Source organism: Mercurialis annua, linkage group LG3 (assembly GCF_937616625.2).
Source record: "Mercurialis annua linkage group LG3, ddMerAnnu1.2, whole genome shotgun sequence".
NCBI classification, from domain to species: Eukaryota; Viridiplantae; Streptophyta; class Magnoliopsida; order Malpighiales; family Euphorbiaceae; genus Mercurialis; species Mercurialis annua.
Genome location: NC_065572.1, coordinates 69,363,325 through 69,383,516, shown reverse-complemented (window position 1 = coordinate 69,383,516; position 20,192 = coordinate 69,363,325). Strand labels below are relative to the sequence as shown.

The 20,192-nt window shown below is 33.9% G+C and overlaps 3 protein-coding genes across 3 annotated transcripts; all 3 read left to right on the top strand.

Moving 5' to 3' along the window:
* Nucleotides 1-1,269: 1,269 nt before the first annotated feature.
* On the top strand, nt 1,270-12,351 carry LOC126673761 (uncharacterized). Its single transcript, XM_050368019.2, has 20 exons — nt 1,270-1,538; nt 1,859-1,945; nt 2,052-2,120; nt 2,211-2,343; nt 2,429-2,475; nt 2,583-2,669; nt 3,566-3,627; nt 4,198-4,240; nt 4,343-4,423; nt 5,313-5,429; nt 5,975-6,080; nt 7,502-7,565; nt 7,933-7,975; nt 8,206-8,463; nt 8,546-8,707; nt 9,649-9,783; nt 10,173-10,325; nt 10,587-10,673; nt 11,636-11,704; nt 11,849-12,351. Exons 1-20 carry the CDS (start codon nt 1,407-1,409, stop codon nt 11,930-11,932), a joined length of 2,019 nt encoding a protein of 672 aa, XP_050223976.1. The 5' UTR covers nt 1,270-1,406; the 3' UTR covers nt 11,933-12,351.
* Nucleotides 12,352-14,490: 2,139 nt separating this feature from the next.
* On the top strand, nt 14,491-16,462 carry LOC126671335 (adenine/guanine permease AZG2-like). The gene has a single exon (XM_050365102.2). It carries the CDS (start codon nt 14,737-14,739, stop codon nt 16,363-16,365), a length of 1,629 nt encoding a protein of 542 aa, XP_050221059.1. The 5' UTR covers nt 14,491-14,736; the 3' UTR covers nt 16,366-16,462.
* A 1,515-nt stretch (nt 16,463-17,977) lies between these two features.
* Nucleotides 17,978-19,626, top strand: LOC126674629 (adenine/guanine permease AZG2-like). Its single transcript, XM_050369109.2, has one exon. The coding sequence runs from the start codon at nt 17,990-17,992 to the stop codon at nt 19,562-19,564; it is 1,575 nt and encodes a 524-aa protein (XP_050225066.1). The 5' UTR covers nt 17,978-17,989; the 3' UTR covers nt 19,565-19,626.
* The last annotated feature ends 566 nt before the right edge of the window (nt 19,627-20,192 follow it).

Here is a 20,192-nt window from a genome sequence, read left to right as displayed (position 1 = left end):
CGTTCATTTTATAATGAACGGTATAGATTATAAACATGACCCCCTCAAGTTAAATGAACTTGAGGGAATCCCAATCCATATATTATTTGTATACTATAATTTATTGATAGTACTACTAATATATTTATTTATTAACAATTTTCTTTTAGTTATTTTGTTTCCTCCTAAAAAAGAGCACCATTAAAGCCATCAAGAACTTTTTCTTTATATTAATGATTTTTTTAATTTAATTTTTACAAAATTAAGTTTTTAGGGGAAAAAAAAGTTCTTTGCAAGTTCATTAACGCAATTGAAGTTTGTTAGTATTTGCATACTAAAAAGCAATGTTTTGAAAACCGGACCGGACCGGCCGGTCGGACCGGATTAACCGGGAACCGGCTGGATGTCCGGTTCGATTTTCTGTTAAAATCGGAATATTAAAAAACCGGTCAAAACCGGTCAAAAACCGGATTTGACCGGAAAAACCGGATTTTGCCCAAAAATCGGACAAATCCGGTTTTTAATAAAATAGGCAAAAAAACACTTTTTTGGCTAGAAAGTACATTTGTGGCCCCTACCATGTGTGCCTTTTCTTTCTCTCACCCATGTGCATTGATTTTTCTCTCTCATATTAATTACTCTTACTATTTTCTCTCTCATATATCATTTTAACTTTTATGAAATAAAATTTTCACTAAAAAAAACACCAACTCTCTCTAATATTATTATATACTCTTAAATATAAATCAAGAAAATATATTTTTAAATATTAATTATTTATAATTATATTACATGAAAAAAATTATAATTGTTTTTTTTTACATATTATCATATTTTTATTTATAACATACTATATTATATTTTTTATTTAAATATTATTAATTATTAAAATTTAAAAATTATATATTTATCTCTTGAATATTATTATATAATTATATTCATAATAAATTATTTTAAAATTAAAATATAATAACAAGTTAAATTAAAAGTTATGTTTTTTAAAAATTATAGTTTTTCTCATACATATAATTATTCTATACACAGATAAATATTGATCAATTATTATTATATTTCACACATTTGATAATAAATTCTATTTAAAGATAATTTTATTTAAATATTTTATCATATTTTATAGTTATGATACATATTTTTAATTTAAATAATTTATATTTATTATAATTAAAAAATCTGGTTGAACCCGGTTGAACCGGTCGAACCGTGAACCCCCGACGAAGCCGGTTCGATCTCCGGTCCGGTTTTAAAAACATTGCTAAAAAGTCACTCTTAGAGTATATTCAAGACGAACTAGGTAACTTCATCAAAAAAAAAAAAGACGAACTAGCTAAACCAATTGGAGCAGTTTCACTTGCCGCCCGCCTGCGCCAGTTCAAGTTTCAGTTTGGAAGGAAAGAAATAGAGAAAGAATGGGAAAGAAAACAAAGAAGGCAGGAAAAGGCAAAGAAAAAACCGAGAAAAAAACCGTGAAAGCTGAGGAGAAAAAAGCTCGCAGAGAAACTAAAAAACTCTCTCCCGAAGATGACATTGACGCCATTTTGGTAACAATTTCTATTTCATTTGCCGCTCTTCGCTTAATCATGTGTAGTTGTGCATAATTCCGACTTTTTGTACCATTTAATTGAGCTCAAATCACTAGATTGCATTCAAAAGCTTGGAATAGTGTTTTTCAGTATCCTCTAAGTGATACCTTGGTCCAATTTGAGCTTATCTTGACAAACTAATGGCTTTAGTTGTAAGTAATAATAATTGAAGCAATGTTTTCAGCTAGCTGAGAATGAAAAGGTTTAAGTGCTGTACATTTTTATCATGTTTAACATTGTTGACAAGTGTGACTTTGGTTTGGTTTGGTTTCAAACAGTTGAACATACAAAAGGAGGAAGCTAAGAAGAAGGAAGTTCATGTAGAGGAAAATGTTCCTGCACCGTCTCCACGATCCAATTGTACGGTAATGATTTCAGATTTTTTTTAACTTGAACAACTTGTCAGTATTTATTTGTATGCGATTTTAACCTTATAAACTGAGAGGTTCATATTGAGTGATGGTTGTGTAGCTAAACATCAATCCCTTAAAGGACACTGAGTTGATCCTCTATGGAGGTGAATTGTATAATGGTAATAAGGTAAGACTCTTCACAACTCTGTCCTTACTATGTCTATCTCTCCGTATATGAGCATGTGTTAGGTTAATTTGATATGGATTATTATTGCAGACATTTGTATATGGTGATCTTTACCGTTATGATGTGGAGAAGCAAGAATGGAAGACGGTATCAAGCCCCAATAGCCCACCTCCTCGTAGCGCTCATCAGGCAGTTGCTTGGAAGAACTATTTTTATATTTTTGGTAAGTTTATTGAACCCTTTTCTTAATAGCCCTACTTTATTGTATCTCTTGCATTGTGCATATGTAATTGCAAAATTGTTGATAGGTGGGGAATTCACATCCCCAAATCAGGAGCGCTTCCATCACTACAAGGTGAAACTTTGCCTTTCTATATTCTTCTTTGTTAAGGCTTCCATGCGTTGCACGTCTAGTGCAGTATATACACTTAATTCTGATTTTGACGGGATTTCTTGTCTCAGGACTTCTGGGTCTTAGACCTGAAAACAAATCAGTGGGAACAATTGAACTTGAAAGGAAGTCCTAGCCCGCGGTCTGGTCATCGAATGGTATATTGATGCCTTTCTGTATATTGCATTGCTTTAGCAGAAAGGATGTTACTGTTGCCTTCTCATTTTATTTCTTTCTGTACTTCACGCATGCAATCTTCTTTTCAACATTTGAAACTTTACTGCAATGCTTGAATTACGTGGCTACATATTTAGCAATGGAGGGGGTGAGCTAGTTGGAGTATTTTGTAAGTTGAAAATGTTAAATAATATCCATGCAGTTATTGCTGATATAATAGAATAGAATCGATCTAGCAAGCAATTAAATAAACTTGGATCTTATTAGAGAAACAAAATGCAAGTATGGTAACTTTGATATTCCTACATTGCAACAATACTGATTTTTAATTAGTATTTATGAAAAGAAAGATATGTGATTTTTATTCTTTAACCAGACATTAGGTATGTCATTAGCTGAAAGGAAAAGAGAAAAAGAAAATGGAAATAAACATCATTAAATTGCAAGTTTAGTGTTAGTCAAAAGCAACACAACAGCTTTTACACCCTGAAGTTAGAGCAGGGATACTTCTTTCCTGGAAGTTATTTGATGAACTTTATGCTACATCTCGTCCTAGAATGTATGGAATATAGAGTGTTTTGCTTATGCCCAGCAAAAACATAAGAAAGCAACACCGAATAATTACTAGCAGTCTAGCAAGTTAGTTAGAACCAAATCAGCATCAAACAATGATATGAGGTGCAGTTTATGCTAAGAATTCTTGAAATGTTGCTAGATGAGATTTCTCTACATTCAACACTAGGGTAAAATCCAATGGTTATCTTGTTGTTCATAAATTTTATTAGATTCTCAATTAAAAATATGTTGAGGAACATATGTATACATGCTAGACTACATCTCATATGTATGTTCTTTGCCTTTTGTGGTTCTATTGCAGGTCTTATACAAGCACAAAATTATTCTTTTCGGTGGCTTCTATGACACTCTAAGAGAAGTGAGGTTGTTAATGGGTCTTTCATGGAAACATTGTTTGATGATCTAGAATCAATAGATTATTTTCTCATTTTGTTTACAATATCTATCTGTTGCAGTTGACAATTACACCATCAAAACCCAGTAAGGGGATTTCAATTCCAAGTTAATTTTGGTGTAGCTCTTTCACTCTTTTTTTTGGCCGATTTATTTTTCCTTCAAGGACTTTTGTTTAGCCTTTGTGATTCCATTGAAGGATTTTACTAGTGAAACGAATAAATGATAGATTTCTTGAACATGAACTGATATAAAAAGAAAATCATTTTATCTCCAAGTTATGAGTTTAGTTATAGTTATCATAAAGGGGCTTGAGGTGCCATTCACCTTCAAAAATTACAAAGCATCAAGCACAAATCGAATTTGAAAGATTTATGACTTTTTCTTACTTTATATCAACCAAAATTACGGAATTTGTCTTTTGATGAAAATGATTCATCTTTATTCTTTGCTTAAGGTTGTTGAATGTTTAACCTATGTTGAAGTTTTTCCTTTGGTAAGGCACAATGGATGATAGACCTGTTCTTCTTACTTCTGCAGATATTACAATGATCTGTATATCTTCGACTTAGATCAATTCAAGGTAAGCGTATTTGTATAATAATTTCTTGTAATCTATTTTGTTGTTTTTGTTGATCTTCTGTCTGTTCTTATTTCCTAAGAGTAATTTTCTGGTGTATTGTAGTGGCAAGAAATGAAGCCAAAGCTGGGAGCAATGTGGCCAAGTGCAAGGAGTGGTTTTCAGTTCTTTGTTTATCAAGACGAGGTAAAGTCAAAATTCCATCTGAGGTATATAGGCATTCTAGTGGTCATCTAAGCACTTTTGGTTCTGTAAATGTTGTTTGTCCTCAATAATCTTCTAGATTCTGCCCAAGACTTGCAACAATTGGGGGAATTTTGTCAAAATTTGACCATCAAATTTTATTTAAGCTGAGTTCGAGTTTAATATATTGAGCTGCTACTGGAATTTTGTTATTTGTTGTGCTCCTAACCATGTTTAAGAGGCTGAAACATTAGTTAGGGGGTTGTAAATGCTTTGCTATGGTAATTTGTAGCACTCTTTATTTTTTAACTCAAGATTCCTTGATTCTTGGAGTTGATATTTGAATCCTTTTTTAGGAAATTTAAGTGTTCTTGCATATAATGGGGTTTCGTTTTCACTTGAATGCTGTTATTAGTGCCTCATTTGTGATACTTTGTTGGTAGATGTCAAAATGGTTATTGTTTCATTTTGTTTGTGTCAAAACACTCTGCTTCTTCTTGTACATCACTACAAGCCATCTTAACATTTCTTCGTTCTTTCTTTGCACTAAGAGTGTAGTGTATAGTTACCTTCACACTTACTGTCGGTTATAATTTGCTTTACTAAAATGAAACATGAAATACTGATCAAAGTTGATTAGGACAAGATTTATTCATGTGTCGAGACTTCTTATTCTTTTTTTCTAACTTTTATGATTGAATATGGGTCATTAACCTATTCTTAGCTGTTCTTCCTTATGGTAATTGCTAACATTAACATGGATAGCCATTTGAAGCAAAAATATGTCAACTACTATTACTTCAGATTTTTCTTATGTGGCAACATCTTCATTTTTGATTTATTTATCATAGTGTGTTTTAATTGATAACATGCTTATTGTTTAATATTGCAGATATATTTATATGGGGGCTACTCGAAAGAGGTTTCATCTGATAAGAACAGCTCTGAAAAGGGAATTGTTCACTCAGATATGTGGTCTCTTGATCCTAGGACTTGGGAATGGAGCAAGGTGAGTTTCCTTTTATACAATAAATGTCAGAAGACTTTAAATGGCACTTCTTCTTTCATTTTTATAATTACAATTATTTATATGTTTGACTATTATACTTCTAGTGCATTTAATGTAGCCACTTTGTGGTGATGATTCGACCACATTTCATTATCCATATTTATTTTGTCTTAAGATGGTATTTACTCTAAATGAATGTACTTCTGAAAGTACAGGATTTCTTTGGGTGAACATGATAACTCCTGAAATTTTCGGGTTCATATATGCTGTATCCATGGTGTTTCTTCTTTTTCTCTCTTCCCAGTCTTATGAAAGTACATGATTTCTTTTAGCGAACATGATAATTCCCGAACATGTACATATATCAATAATTGAGCTATCTATTATTGGTGGATAAACTTTCTTTGTTGGAGTGCTTTTTCATGCAAAAGCATGCCTCTTTTTTGACCTGGCTAATTCCTTTTTCTCTTTAGATTGCATTTTTTTTCCTTCACATTGTTATGTACTGTGCTTTTATGTGTCTAATATTTTTTTTGATGTAATAGGTAAAGAAAAGTGGGATGCCTCCTGGGCCACGTGCTGGGTTTTCTATGTGTGTCCATAAGAAGCGTGCCATGTTATTTGGCGGTGTAGTTGATATGGAAATGGAAGGTTGGTGTCTTTACATGTGTTTTCTGCATACACACGCCAATTCTTTAAATAGATATTGTTTGACTTCTTCTAAATTGTCAAATAACTATATATCCAAAATCTGAAGTTGTTAGGTAGGCTCTAACTATAATTTTGTTATTATTCTTAACACACCTCTGCACACAAGTCCATTGATTTTAAAGTTGGAACTAGTACAGATCCTCTTTACCTTTTAACCTGTTAGGTGAGAGAGGTTCTAACTATAATTTTATTATTATTTCTAACACACCTCCATATGAGAATGTTCATTGGGGTCAAAGCGTGAACAAGCACATACCTATTTTATCTTGATAAAATATATAATTAATTAAATGGAGATTGTCAAGAATCGAACTTTAGACCTTTCAATCATAGATGCTTGATACTGTATTCAAATAAGCAATTCACCAAAAGCTCACACTATGATTTTATTATTTTTTTAACATATATGATCGAGTTCATGCGTAGACCTTCTGACCTTGTCTCATTTTCCTCAGCACCAACTATTTGTATAAATTCATGAATTCATGTATCCATGTGGATGTGTGCTACCAAGTGAAAGGACAGCGAGACAAAATGAAATCCGTTACTTTGATGTCTTTTAGAGATGAAAAGAAGTCTCACTTTATTAAATTCTTTGTAATGCATATCTGTATAAAGTCTTGTGTGCATGTACCTATGTGCTCCCATGTCTCACTTCAGAAGTATATCACTTGTATAATCTAGATTTTTCATAATCATAGAGGAATTTTAGTCACGTGGAAGAATGTCATGTCAACTTCTAATACTGTTCATGGCTATAGAAGTCTAGCATTTGAAAGCAGCCTTATAATTTTGTAGGGTTTTTCAATTACTTGGTAATTGTTTCTCTTCTCCTTTTAATTTTTTCAATCCACTTGAGGTATTTTCTGCTTTGTCTATTTGGGGCCCTGAGGGTGGTTTGGTTTGTTATGGAGGCACCTCATCTGGGAAGATCGAGTACTATAAGTTAGTAGGCACCTCATCTGGCAAGATCGAGTATTATAAGTTAGTAGGCACCTCATGAGGGAAGATTGATTATTATAAGTTAGTAGGCGCCTCAACTTCCTCTAGTAAGAGATGATGATGGTGTTTGAAACATAAAGCTTTTTATAATTATTGATAGCTGATCTTGTTTGATAGTTATGAAAGTTCTAGCCGTTCATCTACACCTCTAAGGCCATGAACTCATAATACAAAGAAAACATCGTTAAAGATTTGGCAATTTAGGAAGCGAAAATTACAGGGCAATTCTAATAGGTCATTATTGGTGCACAATAGCTGTCCATGTCCTTGGACTCCAGCAGATTATTTCTCTTGCTCACAGCATTTATTTTCTTGGATTCGTCTTCCTTATTTCATTTTTAATTTGTGTAATTGCACAGGAGATGTAATGATGAGCCTTTTCTTGAACGAACTTTATGGCTTCCAATTGGACAACTACCGCTGGTAAGTCCCTCTTCAAGTTAAACTTTTAAATGGTTGGTCTTGTTTGGCCTGTCATCAATGCCTTTAAGCAGGCTCTTGTTGTACCTTAGTTTAGCTACATGATAAGAGTACCTTTTATGTCTAGTATTTCCCAAACAGATAGAAGTATATATTCTTTACAATATGATTTTAGTAAGGATACACTATTTAAAATTTTACCCATCAGCGTATTTATCCTTCTCCCCTTTGATTTTTCTGCAGTATGATTCTCGTAACATGGTTAACCAGAAATTATTATGTTCACGATTCTTCAAAAGCCATCTACTTTTGCATATTTTACTTTTACTTTTTATAGTAAATATGTGGTTTCTTTTCTTGTTTGGTGCAGGTATCCTTTGGAGCTGCGGAAAGAAAAGTCAACCAAAGATAAGGTACATTTGTGAATAGACATGTATTGATAATATGTAGGAGGTAAGGTTGTACCCCTGGCAAGTGGATCCCAGTTTTTGGATTTAATATAAAGCAAATGGATCTTTACTAGTTTTCAGAAAGGACTTTTCTGGTGCAACTCTACAGTCTACAGATTGTAATTTGTTTTCTATGCAATGTAGGCATATCTGTCAAGTTTCCTTTTTAATGATGCTGGTAAAGTTCTTTGCAGTTAAAAAAGAATTCTGAACAAAGGTCTAATGGGTCTGATGTAGACAAAACAAATGCTATGGAAATAGACGAGAGTGTTAATGATGGGAATCAAGATTACCGCGAAGAGGTGGCTGGTTTGGAAAGCACCATAGATGAAATATCTGAGAGTATGACAGCAAATATGGATGTTGATGATGGTTCCTCAACATCAAAATTTGACGGAAAATCTGATACATCTAAATCTAAAATGGTTCTGCAAAATTCTGTTTCACTTGAGGTTTGTTATAGTTGTTAAGAGTTTATTGAATTTGGATATTTTTCATCTTTTCTTGATTTATTGATCTAGTTTGACTTTGTAGACAGTGAAGCCCTGCGGACGCATAAATTCCTGCATGGTTGTTGGGAAAGATACATTATACATTTATGGGGGAATGATGGAGGTTAAAGACCAAGAGATCACACTTGATGATTTGTATTCTCTTAATCTCAGCAAACTTGACGAGTGGAAGTGTATTATTCCGGTTTGTTATATCTATCACATGTTCTATTATCTTCTTTATTTATGGATTTAGATAGCTAGGTTCTTTATTGATCTATCCTAATGTGATGGCCATTTAACTTGTCTTATCTCATTGAAGCTTAAAAATTTTCCTTCTATTTCTCAATATAATTGTGCTAGGTATTTTATAAACCGTAGTATTTAATTAACAATGCACTACTTTCATGTATAAGTTATACAAAAATACTTCTTCAGATAGGGAAAACAACAGCCAGATAAAATTAGTTGATCTGTTTAAAACCTTTGATCAAACTATGGATTAGGAATCATGATAGGAGGATTAGTTTTGGAAGAGAGGGTTCTTGCTGCAGGGAGCCATCGGTAAGACCTGTAAGTTTGTGTAACTTGAGCAGCTGAAGAACTTGAGTTTTCCATTGAAGGTAAATACGGTTGGAAAGCTTCACAGAAAAGGGTTGAATAGTAATGGACGGAATTAGTAAGGAGCCATTTGGGTAACATGAACGGTAATACCATTGGTGTTAGGATTGGTAGAAGTCATGATGTGTGTAGAGAACAGTATTTGGAATGAAATTGTATGTTTATATGATCATTAGCGGGGAGTACATATTTAATACACAGTGTTGGAATTATGTTAAACTAATATATATCAAGGAACAACAGCTGTAATAAAACACTGTAGAAACCCAAAATTATCTAAAGGTTATCTATTCCTTGACGATATGTACAGTATATGCTATGCTGATTAGGGGTGTTCAAATATGGGTTGTGGGTAGTGAAATTTGGATGAGAGAGTATTTTGAGTGCAATATTGACAATCTGAATTTTCTTTTTGGATATTGGCCCACTAAAAAATGGGCTCTAAAAGATCTAATTTTTCAATTTGTATAAAATATTCATTAAATTTGGTCTGTATACTGACACCGCCTTTGTTTCCTGATGTAGGCATCTGAATCAGAATGGGTGGAAGCCTCAGAGGATGAGGGTGATGATGAGGATGATGATTCAAGTGAGGATGATGGTAGCAATGATAGCAACAGTGAGGAGACTGACGATGATGAATCTGATGATGATGCAGGGGTAACCTTCATTACCTCTAAATGGAAATTCATTTATGGAAATGGTTTTCCTTCCTCACACAGCTTGATTTAGCAGTTGCTGAATAGCATGGTGGAGTTGAGATCTAACTGCATGTATCACAGCATCTAGCACAAAAACTTATGCAGCCTTGATTTTAATTATCAACTGCATTTTTCTGTATGCATATGCCATATTTGAATTACAGAAAGCAGATGATCTAAACTATTTTATCGATATTATATTTGAGGGCATATTGATATGGTATATGTAGAAGACAGTTTTTTATGATACACCGGATAGGGAGAGATGCTATCTTGCAGCAGATCTTTGATAGTTTTCTTTTGTGCTGATGCTTAGTTAAACTTTCCCTCGCTTCTCATTCTATGTAGGCCAGGAATGATGGCTCTTCATCACTTAAAGTGGGAGATGCTGTTGCCATGATAAAGGGCGAGAAAAAGAATCTTCGGAGGAAAGAGAAACGAGCCAGAATAGAGCAGATTAGGGCCAACCTAGGCCTGTCCGATTCACAAAGAACCCCAGTGGTAAATTTTACATTTTACTGCCTCTTGGACTGGAATTTTGTATATGGAAAAAAGAAAAAAAATGAAGCTTCATTTTCTAGTTTCAGAATATTAAGCATGCCATGAGACGCTATTGTATAGAAACTGAGTTTTTAGTGCAATTATTTTTTTGTTAAACCTTACTTTTTGCATTAAATGATGGATTTGGTGTTCCTTCTAGTTCTATTTTTCTTAACCATGTCAGTGTATTTATTGATCATTTCTAATTCATACTTTGTTAAGCCTGGAGAATCTTTGAAGGATTTCTATAGACGGACGAATTTGTACTGGCAGATGGCTGCCCATGAACATACTCAGCACACTGGGAAGGTCTGTTTTACATTCATTTCTTAATATAGTTGATTATTATAAACTTCCTTGTAGCTAAGGATATGCCTGTGCTTCTCCGTGATTCCTTTCTGTTAATTTTTTCATTGTTGGTGTCTAGAGCTTGCTTGGCTCTTCTAAGCATTATCTTCAGCTCAGTTTACTCGCCCAAAGACTAAGTACTTGATAAAAAGACAACTCAATTAATAGACTGCTAATTAACTAGGTGGATGGTGGTTAAATATTCTTGAACTGAACAACTTAAACTCGAATGTTATGGAGCAGCCTGCACATGAAGTTCAAAGGATTGCTGCTGTTCCATAATATCGAGTCTATCGCACTTTTTGGGTCATATTGGCTTTCCAAACTGTGATTGAAACTACTTCATAATGGCAGAAAGTGTGTGATTATGGATGTCTAATTTGGCTTTGATCTTGATTTATTTCAGACTTGATCTTGATATCCATCTTGTGCACCCCCTTATGTGGCACTAAGGGTGTGCAAAAATTGAACTGGCCCAAAAAATTTGAGGCAAACCAAACCAAAATTGTAAGAATGGTTCAGTCATTGAGAAAATTTTGGTTCGATTTGTTTTGACATTTAACATATTTCAGTTTGGTCAGTTTTGGTCGATTCCAAACTGAACCGAACCGACCGATGCACAGCCCTTGGAGGCACATACTTCTCTGGACCTGGATTATGTCCACTATGAAGGTGTAGTACACATTATAAGGCCAAGAGCCAATTGGCTTCTATTACCCGGTTTACCATGCTTCAGAAGTAACTATGTGAAAGTATTGACTAATGGGCTGTCCCCTTCCACATATCATGCTTCATATTGTGAGGGAGGCAGATTTATCTGTGTCCATCTTTATCTCTTTGTCAGCATTCACATATAATGACTCAATGAAATAACTGAAGTTCCTTTGAAATTTCATAACATGTGGTGTAATTATGGCTTGCAGGAGCTTCGCAAGGACGGATTTGATCTCGCTGAAGTTCGGTATAGGGAACTTAAACCAATTCTTGATGAGGTAGCCTTTTTAATTCCCATCACTAGTTATATAGGAGGCGTTTTACATTCTCTGTGGGGGAATCAGGGTAAAAAGGCTTTCCGAAGAATAAGATTTAGTTGCACATTCATGTTATCATTTTTTCTGTTTCTGTTTATATTGCAGTTGGCTATATTAGAGGCGGAACAAAAGGCGGAAGAGCAAGAGGTTGAACCTACTTCAAAAAAGAGAGGCAAAAAGAAGAAGTAAAAGTGTCTTGATATAGTTCAAAACTAGGGGTGTGAACCGAACCAAAATTTTGATAGTTTTTAAAACTGAATCTATCTTATTAGAATCTTAAATATCTCGAACCAAATCAAAACGAACATTACTAGTCAGTTTGGTAGTTTTTTTAATTCGGTTTGGTTTGTACCAAAAGTGAACTGTAAATTTTTTATTTATAAGACAAAGTTGACCTGAAGAGTCGATTTAGTTTAGTCATTCAGTTTTGTTAGGTTATTTGGTTTTTGTACACCCCTAGCTCAAGCTATCCAGGAAAAATAATTAAATTTTCTTGGGTGAGAGACTTTTAGATTCGAACAATACCTCTCTGTCACTAGATTATATGTGTGGAAATGCCGGCATTATGTAACAATTTTTGACAATATATTTACAAAATTATTAAGGTATTTATCTTCTTTTTAAAATCAATATATTCATTTATGTCATATAATGAAATTTTAGTTGGAGGCACTGTCTAAAAGTAGAGGATTTTAACTTGTTTACAAATTCTATGTGACTTGTACTATTTATTCAGCAGATGTTACTGCTCGAATACGATCGTGGAGCTGTTCGCTTGAAGCTGACTCTGAACAAAGCTTTAACTACGAAGATTTCATTGTGAGTTTGTCATTTAATAACTGCATCTTACTTGGTTAGTAGCCATTTCATTTTTGAATATTACGTGCAATCGCATTCTATCTGTGCGCATTTCAGGACATGAGTACTTTAGGTATTTCCCTGAAGAATATGATTATACTAATTTTAAACTAACTATTCATCAAAATAGCTGAAAACATGAAGAATTGGGTGAAATGTAGAAGAAAAAACACTATTAGAATCCGTTAAAGTAGAGCCTCACAATGGTAAACTCTTTATTCTCCTTGAGTTGGCAACATTAATCTATAATATCCATTCTTTGGTGTGTGTGTTTCTCTCTGTAATCTCTTCTTTTAACTTGCTTGTCTCTCAAAAGAAGAACCCACTCTAGTTTAAAATTCCAACAACCCACTAAAATAGTCTGCTAAATTCTAATTAGTATTTTACTATAAAACCTCTATAAATATTAGAGTTTCAGAGTTTCCCATATGCATAAATTGCCCATAAACTTATATTCTATCAAAGTATACAATCATGTGTGGCTTTATTTATAGCTATCCTCTTATATTGCTCCCATATTTGTATTATTTATTTAATAAACAACAAAAAAGATAGTCTTTTCTTCAAATTAAAACATTGTTTATAAGATGGAATCTTGCAAGTTACGAGAAGAATGAAAGCCTTTGATTAGATCGATAAGCATGCCCTGCATTTTTAAATTACCTGCTGTTGGCTACAACAGAGAAGATATATATGAGTTGAGCTATATAATATAATATAAAGAAATAGAATTGTTGCTATATGTTCATATAAACAGAGAATTGCTCTTAATTTATATTACATTGATAGATAATTTCATTAGTGTGTGTGTCGATAGAGATTTTTATATTTAATTAACAACCAATTTTTTTATTTCTATAACCCCTCGTACAAAGTTTGATTTCTAAGCTGCAAAAGAGAAAAGGGCCAAGAAATTTTGATAGATTCTTTTGAACTAATTTATTTAAAAAATTGACATTAGATCATTCAAAGATTTTGCATTTGGAACTTTAGAGCAACTACCCAAAATAAAGCAATTTCTTAGCAACACAAAAGGAGTGCAAATTGGATTATCTAATGGCACTAAACTATTTCATTCATTTGCTCAATTGTATTAGTTGGCAAGCACATCTCTATATATTTATATATACATAATATGTTTTGATTCTTAAAGTGTTCAATCAGAGCTTGAAGGCCGTATGCATAAAATGTATTTTTATTAAAGGCTCCCATAATTTTTGGACAATGATTCATTACCAACTAATCCAAATTTAATGTTGTGTGGACGTATATGTCAAGATGACAAACAAATTGATGTAAAATGTTAATTTAGGTAAAATTTCAATGAATTCAGAGTATTTATATGCTTTTTAATGTGGAAACTATCATGTCATGGCAAAATCCAGATAATGTCACCAATTCATAATTTTGTCTATGCTATATGTATATTTAATTTCTGGGTAATAAGTTTAATCATCATTAATCTCTTTACTTGATTGATAAGTGTAGTTAGTAAACTAGACTTGGATGATGAAATTCATGGTGGGTATTGTTATTATGTACATGACCCATCAAAATTAAACTATCTGACTACCAAATCATCTAATAAACTTTATAGATTCTGTCTAGCACTAATTGCTAATTAGTATTATGATATTCATTAAGATAAACTATTTATTTAAATCAAATATATTATATCTAAAAATTGGACAAATGATGTATATAAGTTTATGATGAAAAATAATAATGATTCAGTTTTTATATAACATGAGACGCTCATTCAAATTAAAAGCATAAGTAAGAGTGTCGTCTTGGTCGTCAGTTATCGATTATTTTTAAATTTCTTTCGTTGGTTATCATTATTTTTTAAATCGTCTCACTCCGTCTCCATTCTTCATTCACGGGTCTTTTTCTCCTCTTGTTTTTCATTTTATTTTCTGATTCTGTTACATATGCAAATCATAAGTGCCCTACCCTTAACGCTCTCTTCCAAATTACAAAATTCAAATAAAAAAAAAGATACTGGTAACGCATATCCCTTAAATTCAGTACTATATCTGCCTCATGTGCAACGTCCGTCCTATAAAATCTAACTAAACCCTCTTTTATTCACTCTCTCTCTATCGCCTAAACCAAACTCTAAAACACTAAACATTATGGAACACAATCACAAGCTATGTCCAGCAATGGATGCCACCTTATGCACAAGATTATCAACTTCTTGTAATAAGATGAAGACAGGCTTAAACGACGCAGTTTCGAAGAGCAAAGTTGGTACATATTTCAAGCTAGAAGCAAGAAAAAGTTCCTTTACAAATGAGTTACGTGCGGCTACGGCTACATTTCTTACTATGGCTTATATCATTACAGTTAACGCCACCATTATTGCCGACTCCGGCGTCACGTGCTCCGTCGCTGATTGTTCGGCTCCGGTTAACCAAACGGCTAGTCCGGACTGTGTGGTGAAACCCAATGACGGCTACCAAAAGTGCCTTGACGGAGCCAAGAGTGACCTTGTTGTTGCCACCATAGTTGCATCCATGATCGGGTCGTTTGCTATGGGTATTTTTGCTAATTTGCCTTTCGGCTTGGCTCCGGGTATGGGCCCTAATGCTTACTTGGCTTATAATTTAGTGGGCTTTCATGGATCCGGAACCATATCTTACGAGACATCCATGGCTATAGTTCTTGTTGAGGGCTGTCTGTTTCTTGCTATAGCTGCTTTTGGGCTCAGAGCAAAGATCGCTAGACTCATACCACATCCGGTCCGGCTCGCTTGCGCAGCAGGTATTGGCCTTTTCATCGCATTCACGGGCTTACAAGTCCACCAAGGTGTGGGCCTAATTGGGCCTAATCCATCATCATTGGTGACCCTCACAGCTTGCTCGATAACCAATCCGGTCACCGGAGAATGCATCGGCGGAAAAATGCAAAGCCCCACATTTTGGCTAGGCTCAATTGGATTTCTAATCACATGTTATGGTTTAATAAAGGAAATAAAAGGGAGCATGATATATGGTATAGTTTTCGTGACACTAATTTCATGGTTTAGAGGTACGTCTGTCACATACTTCCCTGACAGTTCAATGGGTGACTCAAAATTCAATTACTTAAAAAAAGTGGTAGACTTTCACAAAATCAAATCAACGGCTGGCGCTATAAGTTTCACTAATTTCAACAGATCCGACGTGTGGATAGCCTTAGCGACCTTATTATACGTAGATGTGCTAGCAACCACAGGAACATTATACACAATGGCAGAAATTGGAGGATTTGTGGATGAAACGGGGAGTTTTGAAGGTGAATACGTGGCATACATGGTAGACGCAGGATCAACAATTGTGGGGTCCACCTTAGGAGTTTCACCAATAGCAACATATATAGAATCATCAGCAGGAATTAGAGAAGGAGGTAGAACAGGATTAACCGCGGTAATTATAGGTTTTTACTTTCTACTGTCATTATTTTTTACCCCTCTATTGGCTAGTGTGCCACCGTGGGCTATTGGTCCGTCACTGGTGATAGTTGGGGTTATGATGATGAAGGTGGTGAAGGATATTAATTGGGCCGATATGAAAGAAGCGGTGCCGGCGTTCATGACGATGCTGCTAATGCCGTTAACTTATTCGATTGCAAATGGGATTATTGGTGGAGTTGGGCTTTATATTGCTCTTAATTTGTATGATTATGTGGTGAGTTTTGTGAGATGGACGGTGAAGATGAGAAAAATGGTTGTGAAAGAACATAATCAAGTATCTGTAGATCCTTCAATTCAGCTTGTTTAATTAGGGTGTTTTTTTAGAGTTAGTTTGTACTGTGATTTTTGCAGCATTTAATGGCTGTTTTAAAGCATGAATCTTATCACTGTTTGGATTTCGTAAATTTATTCCTGTTGCTTATTTAATTTTTTTTTTAGCAGGTGTGGGACTATTCCATGTTACTAATTGTTAGCGGTAATTGATTAGCCTAATTAGTAAATTAACAAATTCACTTTCAAACTCATTGACCAGCAGTTGAATTCTGGTAGGTATATTATTGGTTTAACTCTTCAACTTTTTTTTTGTATTGATATTTTATTTCAGTTGATGTATTATTATTTTTAAAAGTACGTGTTTCCTTTGAAAAATAGTGTCATTTTACATATAAAACGGTGCCGTTTTAATCTTAAACAGTGTCGGTATCTTTAATTGCAAAATTTTGAAAGTTTGTATACTTTTTTGTTAAAATTAAAAAATTATGTTAAATACCAAAAACACGTAAAATTTGGTGATTTTTGGTACATTCGAGCCTATTTAATATAGTTAATTTTTTATCATTTTATTTATGTGTCATCCATTTAAATAAATTTGGAAAAAAATGGAAGAAAGTTGGAATTGAGGTGAGTCATTCCAGTCAACTAGATTATCACTATTTTAAAGAAAAATGAAAATATTTATACTGTGATAATTTATTTTTAATTTTACAATGAGACTTTTTTTCCTCCTTATTTTAAGTATTATGTGTTACATATACATGCCGAAGAGTTATAGGTCAACTAAAAGTTAGACACTAGACACTATTCTATTAAAGTCGTAGCTTCAATTTTTTCAAACGCTAAAAATTCTCCAACCTGATTCTGAAAAACGATTTATATACTAACATATGCAGAGTATCAACTAAATCTGAATTATGCAACAAATTTGTACAACTAAGGAAAACTTTAAAATTTAAACTACAATTTTTTTTTGAAAATAAATTTAAACTACAATTATATGTTAGAAAATAGGAGGATTTAAATGAACAAACTTCTTTTATTTATACTCAAAGAAATTTTTTCACACACTCTCACTTCCGATAATACTCTCACGTCACTAACATTTTGCACACACTCCACTCACTTCTTTCTCTCTATAACATGCATGCAAAATATGACAACGCTTCTCCTATTTGTAGCTACTTAATTAGGTCTGTTACCTAATGCTTTCTAGTTTCTAATAATTTCTTCACTTTACAACCATATTATCTACAATAGGAAAGTGTTAGAGAATTGGACATTATCTTTTAATGTCTTTAAACTGTACAAAATATCTTCCATAAGTCGAATAAATTATATTTAGTCATAAATAATTGAATGAATGGATAATATTTTTATCATGAAATGATTCTGCTTACTACATGATGAATGAATGTGCACATAAAATTTTCTTACAAATTGTATTTACTTCTATTTTTGGTCTGTTATTATTACATTTACAGTATGAAATTGATTACAGAATCTGCAAAGAAAGAAAAACCAACTCCATAAATCCTCTCAAAAAGCAACACTTGGCTTATAAAATACTACAAAAAATAACCACCAGGTCCACTTTATTATGTAACGCTTGAACTGTTAAATACTTGAACACACTCACACCCAAAAAACAGAGAAAAATGGAGACTGGATTATACTCAAAATTTTCATCTTCATGCAGAAAAATGGAGCAAGGCCTCAATTCTGCAGTTTCAAACACTAAAATTGGCAAATATTTCAAGCTAGAAGCAAGAAACACTTGTTTCACTAAAGAACTACGTGCCGGCACAACCACATTTCTCACTATGGCGTACGTGATCACCGTAAACGCCACCATTTTAGCGGATTCCGGCGGCACATGCACCATGGCTGACTGTTCAGCTCCGGCTAACCAAACGGCTAGCCCGGACTGCATGCTTAAACCCAACGAAGGGTATCAGAATTGTGTCAAGAAAATAGAGAGTGATCTTATAGTGGCTACTTCTTTATCAGCCATGGTGGGGTCATTTGCTATGGGTATTTTGGCCAATTTGCCTGTGGGTGTGGCTCCGGCGACCGGGGCGAGTGCTTTTTTGTCTTATAATTTTGTGGGCTTTCATGGATCTGGGTTCATGTCATATGGGACCGCCATGGCAGTGGTCCTAATTGAAGGCTGTGTCTTCTTGGCACTATCAGCTCTGGGCTTAAGAGAAAAGCTAGCCCGTCTCATACCGAACCCGGTCCGGCTCGCTTGCGCCGCGGGCCTTGGGATTTTCATTGCGTTCATCGGTTTGCTGATCCATCAAGGCGTCGGGCTTATCGGGCCTGACCCGTCAACATTGTTGACCCTCACGGCCTGCTCGGACACAAATCCGGTGACCGGAGAATGCATTGCGGGAAAAATGCACAGCCCAAAATTCTGGCTAGGCTCAATTGGGTTTCTAATAACATGTTATGGGCTAATGTGGAATGTTAGTGGGAGTATGATATATGGCATGTTATTTGTCACACTAATTTCATGGATTAGGGGCACTTCCGTAACTTACTTTCCTAAAACCCCTCAAGGTGAGAAAAATTACAAATATTTCAAAAAAGTGGTTGATTTTCACAAAATCAAATCCACATTTGGTGCAATTAGTTTCACTAATTTCAACAACAAAAATGTTTGGATAGGATTAGCAACTTTATTATATGTTGATGTACTAATTACATCAGGCACATTATACAGCATAGCAGAAATTGGAGGATTTGTGGATCCAGAAGGTAATTTTGAAGGGCAATATTTAGCATTTATGGTAGATTCAGGGTCTACAATTGTAGGATCAGCATTAGGAGTTGGGCTAAGTACAACTTATTTAGAATCATCAGCTGGGCTTAGAGAAGGAGGTAGAACTGGGCTAACTGCAGTAATTATTGGGCTTTATTTTTTCTTATCAATCTTTTTTACACCATTGTTGACAAGTGTGCCTCCATGGGCCATTGGGCCTTCATTAGTAATAGTTGGGATTAGTTTGATGAAAGTGGTGAAGAATATAAATTGGGGAGATATGAAAGAGGCAGCTCCTGCTTTTATGACAATGATCCTTATGCCCTTAACTTACTCTATACCAAATGGGATTATTGGGGGCATTGGGCTTTATGTGGCCCTTAGCTTGTTTGATTACATTATAAGGTTGAAAATGTGGTTTATCAATAGGAAAAAATCAGGGCATGAACAAAATCAAGTGTCTGTGTAGATACTTTAATTATAAGGCCCGACAAGATTTCGTGCAATATAGATTATAATAAGTTCGATAGTTTACAGTCAAGTTTGTGTAATTTTTATAATATTTTATGTTAAATGATACTTGTCCTAAATAATGGTAGGACATGGAGTGTTTATGCATACATTATAAAGGGATATGTGATGCATTTTCTGCAAAGTTTTTCATTTTGAAATGTGTATAGCAATATAGCCATAAGACAAAGAAAGCATATCAATGCTCGAATGTTAAAATTCAAACATATTGATGTAGAATTTTATTTTATTTTAGTAAAATTTACCGAACTATAGTGTTTTATCTCAAATGAACACTTAATTTTAAATGACATGACAAAGATTTTTTAAAATATTTTAAATCTGGTGCCATGTCAACAGGCGCAGAGCCAGGACTTAAAATGAGGGGGGTCAAAAATAATTTGACGGAACAATATATGTCATGTGCTTTTACCTTTTTTAGACTAAACAATAATATTATTCAGTTATTTTTTTTATAATTTTTAGGTAATCGACATATTATTTAACTAATTTTTAAAAATATATTTAGTTTTTGTGAAATTAAAAACAATAATTAATTGTATAAAAATTTTTTGTATGCGTTTGTT